General features: G+C 39.6%; 1 protein-coding gene across 2 annotated transcripts; it reads left to right on the top strand.

The window, feature by feature from the left end:
• Positions 1 to 301: 301 nt before the first annotated feature.
• Positions 302 to 9,901, top strand: mapk14a (mitogen-activated protein kinase 14a). 2 transcript variants are annotated; one of them, XM_077607282.1, is made up of 12 exons: positions 302 to 725; positions 1,667 to 1,796; positions 2,056 to 2,114; positions 3,451 to 3,562; positions 3,675 to 3,704; positions 3,908 to 3,955; positions 4,036 to 4,150; positions 4,396 to 4,467; positions 7,315 to 7,394; positions 8,050 to 8,128; positions 8,344 to 8,517; positions 8,673 to 9,901. In XM_077607282.1, the coding sequence occupies exons 1-12, from the start codon at positions 607 to 609 to the stop codon at positions 8,735 to 8,737; spliced, it is 1,083 nt and encodes a 360-aa protein (XP_077463408.1). In that variant the 5' UTR covers positions 302 to 606; the 3' UTR covers positions 8,738 to 9,901. The 2 variants fall into 2 exon arrangements, with proteins under 2 accessions (XP_077463408.1, XP_077463416.1); XM_077607290.1 differs by lacking the exon at positions 7,315 to 7,394 and adding an exon at positions 6,181 to 6,260.
• Positions 9,902 to 10,582: the final 681 nt, after the last annotated feature.

Raw genomic sequence — 10,582 nt, 5'->3', positions numbered from 1 at the left:
GTTGACTACTAAATATGATTTTTAGTACCAATTAGCTTATAAACACAGATGAATAGTAGTTACATAGAGGACTGTTAGACACTTGTGGGGCATCATTCCTATTTCTAACCTTGAGAAACTTCGATCCCCAGACGTATTCATACTGATACATTTTAACCATTTCATTCCTTGAAAATGTAATGTTGATGTTGAGTAACGAAAATAATAATATTTAAAAAACAAAAACAAAACCTGTCAGCTGTCTCGCCCACATTCTACCTGAACCTGAACGTAGCGCAAGTTTCGCTCGCGTTGGGACACTCCTTGTTCTCGCGAGAACTGGCGCCAGGCGTGTGGCAAGCGGGCCAAGTCGAGGCGTCGAAAACAACGCGTGAACCTTTTAACAATCTGCGAGTGCAATCCAAAGGGGATTTTGCAACATTTCGCAAGAGGACAAACCCAACTTTACAGTTGCTGCACGACGAGGAAGAACAGGCGACCGCGTTTTTGTTGCACTTTTTTGTTTGTTGTAAGTTTTGAGGAAGTTGAGGTCAGGTCCTGCTAGATCCTGCAGACCAGACACGAACGAGCGAGCGAGTCAACTGTGGTCTTCGGGGGTCTGCAGCAATGTCACAGAAAGAAAGACCCACGTTTTACCTGCAGGAGGTCAACAAAGCCATATGGGAAGTCCCGGAGCGCTACCAGAACTTATCCCCGGTCGGTTCTGGCGCCTACGGATCCGTTTGGTAAACAACTTTTTTTTTTTTTACTTTTTGTGTCTCAACCAACTTTAGCCTCCGCCCATTCATTTTAACGAGGCCTACGATATCGGTGCTAAAGTTTAGCGCGTCATCGCCGTTTCCATTACTTGTCTGAAAAACTTTTATAGGAAAGTAATTACTTGAAATGAGAAAAGACACGCGGCCCTTGCTTATTATGTACAGGACACAATGTTGCAGATGATCTTTTTAAGGTTGAACCTTGTTCCCCTATTAATGGCGTAGGTTAGCATCACATTCAGTAGATGACGTATGGATGCCGCGATGCTCTCGTCATGTCAGCAAAGTGCGTATGTACTCAAAGTCAAGTAAATTGGCTGCATTGTGTAGAACAGAAGGAAATAAATTGAAAATTATGCATGGTAACCCTTTATATGACACTCGATCTCATTGCCTGACATTGTGTGATTTAGGGTCATTTAAAAAAATGTGAATTGACTTGACCCATTTAAGTGGTTGCCAGGTCTCTTCGACCTTATTATTTTTAATATTGAATACAGTCATTTGCCCGATTTATATAGAAAAGTTCAATTTACTCTACCACTTTCGCAGGAAAATTGGTGACACTCATCAGTGGGGCAGAACAAACCTTTTTATATGGTTTCAGTCTATCTTAATAGTTTCTCAGTTTTTTCCCCCAACAGGTTTTTATATATATAAAAAGCCGCTTCCACATGTGACATCAGTCCAATATTTCCATTCATGTAAATCCAAACTCTTATTATCGTGGCTGTAATCATCACATTAGTGTCAAAATAATACAACGGCAGTAAGAAAATTTGCAAGTTTATAGTAACACCAACCACTCGACCACTCCAAATTGGTCCCATTTTATGCAAAACATCCTCCTCCTGAATTTGACCAGAACTGGTCATATTTTCAAAGGCGAATGATTGTTTTTCCAACAGTTCCGCTTACGACGTAAAGAGCGGTTTGAAACTGGCTGTCAAGAAGCTTTCCAGACCCTTTCAGTCTATCATCCACGCCAAGCGCACGTACAGGGAGCTACGCTTGCTGAAGCACATGAAGCATGAAAACGTGAGTCGGCTGCTTCCCGTTTTTCGCCTTTTACGTGTGTCTTTTGTAGGCCAGGACATTTGCTGATTTTGCAAAGTGAGTTCATTTATTTCTGTAAAAGTGCATGCATTGTTAGTGCTAATAAAATGAGGCAATATATTTTCAAGGCTAACGTATTTGGATATTATTTTCACTATTTAAATTCTCCATCCAAATTTGATCCTAGCGCAGTTTGTTATTGTTTATCTCGTGTTGTTGATTAGATGCATCTGTTTTGCAGGTGATTGGCCTCTTGGATGTGTTTAGCTCCGCCACATCTCTAAAGGAGTTCACAGATGTGTAAGTTCAAGAGCAAGTTGTAAACAAATCACGTGTTTGTCTATTTCTCTTCTTTCTCTCTTTTTCCTTTATTTATTTTTAATCTATATCTACTTATCTAAATAACAGTGTCTGTGCAACTTGAGTTCAGAGTTAGGAATTCCAATGTGACACAATTAAGACGGGTCACTGATGGTGTAGCGGTTCATTCGCCTGACTTTGGTACGGGCAGCTTGGGACCGATTGCCGCTGATTGGCAGTGTGATTGTTGGTTGTCTGTTTCTGTGTGTGCACTACGACTAACTGGCGACCAGCTTAGGGTGTAGTGCGCCTTTCGCCCGAGGACCTTTGTTAATATAGCGCTGCAATTATGACTTGAGATGAGCAGACTTGGAGGAAGGTACATATTCTTTATTCTCCTGGAAATATTAGAAGTATTCAACCCAAATGTGAAGACGCTTTTAAAGGAAACCACGTGACTTAAATGACCCGTCGGACCACATTTGCTGCATTCTTCACCCAAGTGGCTGAAAATGTAACTTTCACTTCCACAACTGCCGTATGTCATAGTGCCTAGTTCTTGCACCCAGGAACATGAAATTATTTTTAACTGTGGTAGTTTTTACTGTCTTATGTGGCTTAAAGAAAAAAGTCCCCTCAGTCTAATGCCAATCTTAGCATTGTGAGTTTTCTCTAAAGATTGAAAATGAAACACAGGGCAGGAGTTGTGTACCCCACCCACCCATCAAAGATTTAAAATAGCTCTCAGAATCAGAATACTGTGGTGAGGCTTTTTACAGTGTCAGCTATGAGAGGCATTCTATAGGCGGAGGCTTCTATTTATGTGGTAGTTTTGTTATGTGGTTCACCTTTGCTGAGATTTGCACTATTAATATAAATTATTATATATATATATATTATTAATGTACGAACTATGTTAATATTATATTTACCTAACAATTCCTATAAAAAAATCACTTCTCAAATACTTAATTACTCTTTTTGCTAAATGATACTTTTAGCTGACAGGGTTGATCCACACAACCAATATTTTATTTAGGAAAGCTTACTATTGAACTAATTCAATGCATGGCATGTTTAAGGGAGAGTTACCCATGTTTACAGTGGTTTTATAGTAATTTGAGCAGTGTTTCAAAACTTACAGATTCCTGTATGAGATTTTACATATATATTACATATGCACATATTTAAGTATGATTTATTTGATATTTAATGATTACTGGTAGGTTTGACTTATTTTGTGTGTCTGTGTTGTTCCATAACATGAGGAAAAACTGGCCAATTCAATTTAGGACGATTTAGCCATCCATTTATTAAATCTGTCATTCATCGACAGGTACCTTGTAACTCACTTAATGGGCGCGGACCTCAACAACATTGTGAAATGTCAAAAGCTGACAGATGACCACGTACAGTTCCTCATATACCAGATCCTCAGAGGATTAAAGGTGAGTTAAAGTATCTTGGGACTTTAATATTTTTGTGCATGGTTAAATGGGTAGCAGTAAACTAAAGCCATACTGCACATTAATGCACCCCTCTTCCAACATTTCTTCTCAGTACATCCACTCAGCAGACATCATTCACAGAGTAAGTAGTATTGTGTTTGTCTCTTTTCCACTGAAGTTAGTGTGCCAAGTGAGCCAAAGATAATTGAGCTGTTCTCTTGTTGTCGTAGTTTTAACTCATTTATTGTATCAGTCACTGGCATGCGATCAGTGACCAAGATACAACAGGATCATAAAAACATACAACTAACAATAGAATCCATGTATGCGTTTTCCTAATGTCAGGATCTGAAACCCAGCAACCTGGCAGTAAATGAGGATTGTGAGCTGAAGGTGAGTCACTTTACTACGACAGCCTAAGGCAAACAATTTTTTTGTGCCTATTTGTGCCAAATCCTATAATTGGCCATCAGATTTTGGATTTTGGCTTGGCGCGGCACACCAACGATGAGATGACCGGCTACGTGGCCACCCGTTGGTACCGTGCCCCAGAGATTATGTTGAACTGGATGCATTACAACATGACAGGTAGAGCAACATTGAAGCTTTTAGTACAAAATATAAACCTAACAATGCAGTGTGGATGATACACCAACACCAGCCATAATTAATACATTATGTGACCAGTTTTAAGTTGCCACGTTCCTTCAAAGTGTACAAAGAGTAAAACATGACATCACACTGAAAAAAAATATCCATCACTGTGATTTTCATCCGGATGCAGTAATAAAATATTGACACACCTTTCTTGTGTGTATGTGTGTGCGTTGCAGTGGATATTTGGTCAGTGGGCTGCATCATGGCCGAACTTCTCACAGGAAGAACTTTGTTCCCCGGAACGGATCGTATCCTTTGGATGAGAATTCTCCTTCAGAGAGTGATGCTTTGCCAGTGTGTCGGTTGTCAGTTTGGTAAAAGATCGTTTTTGGGTTGGATCTTCTCCTAGGTTTCTTCTATTTGTACTTTAATGCTTTTCCCTGCACACTTGAAGCAGCCTGACGAATTGATGCGTGTTTGGCACATGTAGTAACTATTTTTCTCACTTCCCTTCACACTACGCGCTCGCCACGTCAATGTTCTACTGGTGTAACTCACTTAGTCTACAATGTGTAGTTTCAAATGGTGGGACAAAAATGATTTTGTCAATATACAGTAGGTAACCATTCACATCAACATTAATTTTTGTTAATTATTTATTTACAAAAAAAAAACCACAGTCAAGTTTACACTCTTAACCTTTCTTTATTGTAAATGCGTGAGCATTCTCAAATGCAGAAACGGTTTGGAATGAAAGCGGTTGTGGTCCACCAGTTGAGAACTACAAATGGTGCATGCTCCATTGTTTGGACACCAATGCTCATTTGATTCAAGGCCTACTTTAGTCACAGCTTTTATTCAAATGGCTAAGCTCTGAAAACACCACAGAAGTGCTCCTCCATCCTCCATTTTTTAAAACTTTTGTGTTTCTCTTCTGCTCCCTTTCTTTTTCCATTTCTAATCCCGTTGCACATCCTCCGCGAGCCCCCACCATATCTATCTATACTTTCTCACCTCCCTCCTACTCTGCCTCCTTCCTCTTCATGAACCTACCTATCCCCTTGCACTTTCCCCCTTCTTGCCCTCCTTTTTCTCCCACTCCACTCCTCCCTCCATTCTTTCCCTGTGTTTCTCCTTTCCCTTGTTTGATTTATCTTAGTCCTTATCCTCCTCTGTATTCCCTCGAAAGCTACCAACCTCTTGTCTTCTCCCTTTTAATCTGCTACCCTTTTTTCTGCTTGGCTGTTTCCCAATACCAAAATATAGCAAGTTTGAACTTGTTAATTCCCTGGGAAATTGAAAGAATAACATTCAGAGAACAGGGAGTGGTATAAATACCAAGTCCAGCAAATACAAACTTGTTAACTGTTGTTTTTTATTTTTTTAAAGATCCAAGTATGCCAATTGTGTTTTAGGATCTTAATCCCCCAAATTCTACCTTTGATTTAGAACAGTTCTTGATCTGACACTGATTACATTTTTGGAGTCCATAAGAAAGAGGAATAACCCTTATTGAGAAATAACCCTTGTTGTGTGTTCCTGCCTCCCTTTTTCAGCGTCTCGATCTTTGTCTTCATTTGCTAACTTCATCCTTAAATTATTGTTAGTATTTTAAAGCCAGCTTTTTTATCTTCTATCTTATCCCTTGTTAACACTATTACTTAGAACTTTTGGCTAGTCAGTAATCAGTGCTCACAACCACTTTCACTTTCTACACCTCTTATTTCTCTGTCGTACTTTATTTTATTCTCTTCTTCCTTCATTTTTAAAAATATTTTCCTTTTATGCATGCCCCAATGTTCTAGTCCTGCTTGTCCTCATGGTCATCCTTCTCCTTCTCGTCCCCAGCCACAACCTTCACCTGCATCGCCTTTTTATTTCTCCTTTTTTTATTTCTCCTACACCTTGCCTGTCTTCTGTTGACACGTTAGCGAAGTAATGGCACGGCGAGGAGGCCGGCGCCTCCTGCGCAGGTCCCGTCGGCCCGTTTGTCGACGTCTTTCTTTAACGTGTGCCGGTAGATATTGATCAGTTGAAGCTAATCATGCTGCTGGTGGGAACGCCGGGGCCTGAGCTCTTGATGAAAATTTCTTCAGAGTCTGTGAGTTGCCGACGTCACGCCGAGGCTTTTGCGTGGCGACACCTTGCTCGTGCGCGCTGCCTCACTGACCGCATGTTTGCCTCGCTTCATCCACGTTAGGCTGTGTTGGGAATTGCTCGCTAGTTGCTATGTAATGAGGTGTTTTGGAGTGTTTCAAATGCGAGTCATTATATTCTGTAGTGTCCTCATTGTTTTGTGAATGGTCAGTTCATAGAAAAGTATTGATTTTCACAGTGCCAATATATCGTAATGTCATCATAAATTAGATGCATAGACATTTGTTTGTAAAAACTTTGTAAAACATTTGCCGTAGCTTCATATTAAACCAACGTAATTTTCAACTGAACTGGAACGACTGACCATCAGGGCTGGTTGAAAGGTACTATAAATTAAAACAGTGGGATCATTTATTATTTGGGCATGCGGCTCGCTGAACGGCGTGATCAAATAGATGGTAGAGGGAAATGTCTGCAAAAATGTAACAACTTACCTTAAAATAGTAAGCGCCTTCACATTTGTGAATTATTTTGGGACAAGTAAACATGCCATATGAGGTGCCTTTGACGAGATAATCAATACCTTTGTATGAAATTAAGTACCGAGCAACCAACTGAAGAGCTGCAGAGAGTCATACATTTAATTGAGACGCATTTATATTCAAATGCACCTATATAGATAAAAATACAGAGTTTATCCACAAATACAATGCATTGATGGGGCACTGAATTGGATATTACTTAAGTCACTGTAGTGCAAAAATAGTAATTGAGGCTTGGGTTTTATAATTTTGGTGTCGAGTGTATTATATACTAGCCCTTTATGTAAAAATGCCATGTGCAGAATGATTGAAAGATTCCCAACACACCCAAAGTGTGCAATGTTGGTGATGGATGCTGGCTCACTTAATCTTTATTCTTCTGCCTGCTGCTATTCTGATCTATTGGCTTACAAGCGTGGCGTCTGCTTCTCAATGCAACAACAGTTACATTAAGAAGAGGCTCCCCTAACCTACTCTGCTCCTGTCGCTATACTCCCCTTGACACCAATTTCATAGACATAAACCAGCTTCAGCAGATAATGCGGTTGACTGGAACACCGCCGACGTCATTAATAAACAGGATGCCCAGCCACGAGGTGAGCGCAGAGAGCGGTGCTTCTCTGGGGGCCGTGAGAATCAAACTGTTAATCTAATTTCTCCAGTATAGTAACATCAACCCGAAAGGCACCCCTGTAAAAGTTGTTTTATTTCTTATCTGATGTGCTCACAATATTGTGGTCATAGAGGAGTAATAAATAGTAATTCATTATACATGAGCGGGAAAAAAAATCATACGCATGTTCCAAAGATTCCAATATGTGAATGTATATCTTTTAGCCTCGTGCGTGGAAATTGACTTTAGGATATCTTCCATTGGCCTCCTTTCTGGTCATATATACAAACAATGTGAAATTTTCATTTCATTGAATATTCACTGGAGAGGTCGCCAAGTTGTCAGCAGTCCCTTGTTTTGCAAACTTGTCACTTTGTCCACAACCAAACTTTTAGTGGAAGCAATCATTGTCAATAAGGATTTCAATTTTCAAGAAAAAATGTAGTACGGAAACAGTACTTGGCAATTCACTCCAATGCATCTCTGAATTGTTTGTCTTGCCCAGGACTCGATAGAAGTTAACATGTAGTAGTTAACGAGCAAATGCATGGAGCATGAAGTCATGTGCCCGTCTTGGTTGTCAGCAACATGTTGCCGCACATTAAATATTTTGATGTAACCGTTTGTATTCTTTTTAGGCCAGGAACTACATCAGCTCCTTGCCACACATGCCCAAGAGGAATTTTGCTGATGTGTTTATTGGTGCCAATCCTCTAGGTAATTTTGTGTGGTGCAACAACTCTAATCTAATTTTTAAAATATAAATAATAATATGACCATTGTCTTTCTTACCATGAATTGTTTTTTTTTTTGCTTACACCAAATTGCCATGTTGCATGCTTCCGGTATCCTAATTGTGGCAACAATGCTTTGGGGATCCATCCATCATACAAGGCTGTCTAAAACATACATTGTCTTTTTTTGCCCTGAAGCTGTAGACCTCTTGGAGAAAATGCTGGTTCTGGACACAGACAAACGGATCACTGCCGCTGAGGCGCTAGCCCACCCGTACTTCGCTCAGTACCACGACCCCGATGACGAGCCTGAGGCCGAGCCATACGATCAGAGCTTTGAAAGCCGCGAGCTTGAAATCGAAGAGTGGAAACGTATGTCGTTATTCTTATTCGGCACTAAACTGATGCGTTTTTTCCCCTCCCGATTAGGATACTTTGATGTTCGTGCGTGCTGATATTGGAACCTATGATTTAACCCTTTAAATGACAGTCGGTGGAATTCATCTTCATGTTCTTTTGACTTCCAGGGTTGACCTATGAGGAGTTGTGCAGTTTCGAGCCACCCATTTTTGATGAGGACGACATGGAGTAACAGGATTTGCCTCTGCCAGTACACTTACTCCATATGACAATTTTTACATCTTTTGCATTCGCCAGTAACCGTCAAAGAAACACAGCGAGCAGCGACCAGCCGTTCCAGAAGGCTTTTACTCCCGGAAGAAAACACCGAAACCACTAAATAGAGTTGTTTGTCATTTGTGAAACATGTTTGATGTTCATTTTACCTGTTTGGTAAAATCAAAATGTTGACTTTTCACTGTGACATGACACATGGATGCTGAAAAACTTGGACTTTATAGCTGTGCTACTTTTTTCTCAAGTATTTTATTGTTTTGGAGAAAAAAAAATCTACTGCTCAGCATGGGAATCTTGGAGCATTAAGAACTGTTGTTTAGACATTGTTTAGCCAACATCCTATCTTAAATGTTGACAATTTCTGTAAATTCACGGTTGTGTGACACGTCTATCATTTTACAATGTGTTATATATATTTACCTCTTTTCAGTACCATTGACGATGATAGACAACCAAACGTGGCCAATCATAGTTCGTTTGAAATTGGAAGATTGTCACCGAGTGAACATTAGTTAAAATAGCCTCAGTTCAATTGTGTTGGACATCTATCACTGTCAATGGTGCCCAATGAGTTAAAGGTCGTAAGAAATGGTGACCTTGTCAAAAAATGAAAATGACTGCACTCGTATGTAGTTTTTTTAAACATAGACAATTTGAATTTGCCACTCAATTCTTGCTGTCTTTTACCATTTCATTGTTACTCTGTCTTATTGCATTGGGGAATCATTTGGGTCAACTTAAATTATTAACCCTTTTCTGACTTTTTGATGGAATATTTGTCAGAATTTTGGTATGCTATCATTTTAAAGTGAGTAGTATTTCAAAGTACCTTTAACAATGGGCTTTACATAAAATGGAAAAACGCCACATTTAAAATGCAATGTCTGTCACTGTCCTTAAAATGTTTAGGCATCTTTTGTGCAAGTGTTTTACAGCTCTATTAAGTGCCACAATGCAGCATTGGATTTACTTAAATGTGTAAAAGAGCTATTTCAGATCTATTTATACTTAGTGGAGGATGTATATATTTATAAATGAGAACTCCAAGCATCTATTTTCAATCCAACAGAGTATCCGTTTGCCTCATTTGAAAAGCAAAATAAAGACTATTTTAAGACTCTTTCGGATGTTTTAATTAGTAAAAGTGATAACTGAACGAAAATACTGTACGTACCAAAAATGGATTTATATTTACATACAAACTACTGTTCTATTAACAGAATCCAGTTAAACTTTGAATATCTCATCTCATTTTCTGAACCGCTTTATCCTCACTTCGGTCGCGGGGGGAGCTGGAGCCCATCCCAGCTGACCTCGGTCCAGAGGCGGGGGATACCCTGAATTGGTGGCCAGCCAATCGCAGAGCACAAGGAGACAAACAACCATTCAGGCTCACACTCATACCTAGGGGCAATTTAGAGTGTCCAATCAGCCTACCATGCATGTCTTTGGAATGTGGGAGGAAACCGGAGTACCCGGAGAAAACCCACGCAGACATGGGGAGAACATCCAAACTCCACACAGGTGGACCGACCTGGATTTGAACCCAGGTCCCCCACTGTGAAGCCGACACGCTAACCACTTAGCCGCAACTTTGAATATATCTTCCCAAATGTTATTATTATATTTCCTTTCTTGTAATTAGTAAACTTGACTGACTAACAATAATAATAAATTTCGAACAATGATTTTGAAATTTGCCCAACAGTAAAAAAAAAGACTAATAATAAAACAAGTCTACTAAACGTGATTACATTTATATTTTTATATATGTGTGTATGCATCTGTTTTTGCTCGTTTG

The sequence above is a fragment of the Stigmatopora argus genome, chromosome 1 (genome assembly GCF_051989625.1).
Source record: "Stigmatopora argus isolate UIUO_Sarg chromosome 1, RoL_Sarg_1.0, whole genome shotgun sequence".
NCBI lineage: Eukaryota > Metazoa > Chordata > Actinopteri > Syngnathiformes > Syngnathidae > Stigmatopora > Stigmatopora argus.
The sequence above is the reverse complement of the archived record's forward strand: the minus strand, read 5'-3'. Positions and strand labels throughout refer to the sequence as shown.

Bases quoted from the DNA above. Each gene is read 5' to 3' on its own strand.
- mapk14a (XM_077607282.1), top strand. From the start codon at position 607: ATGTCACAGAAAGAAAGACCCACGTTTTACCTGCAGGAGGTCAACAAA. The intron at 4,468-7,314 runs GTATCCTTTGGA...CCAATTTCATAG, and splicing joins TTTGTTCCCCGGAACGGATC to ACATAAACCAGCTTCAGCAG. The intron at 8,129-8,343 runs GTAATTTTGTGT...TTTGCCCTGAAG, and splicing joins TATTGGTGCCAATCCTCTAG to CTGTAGACCTCTTGGAGAAA.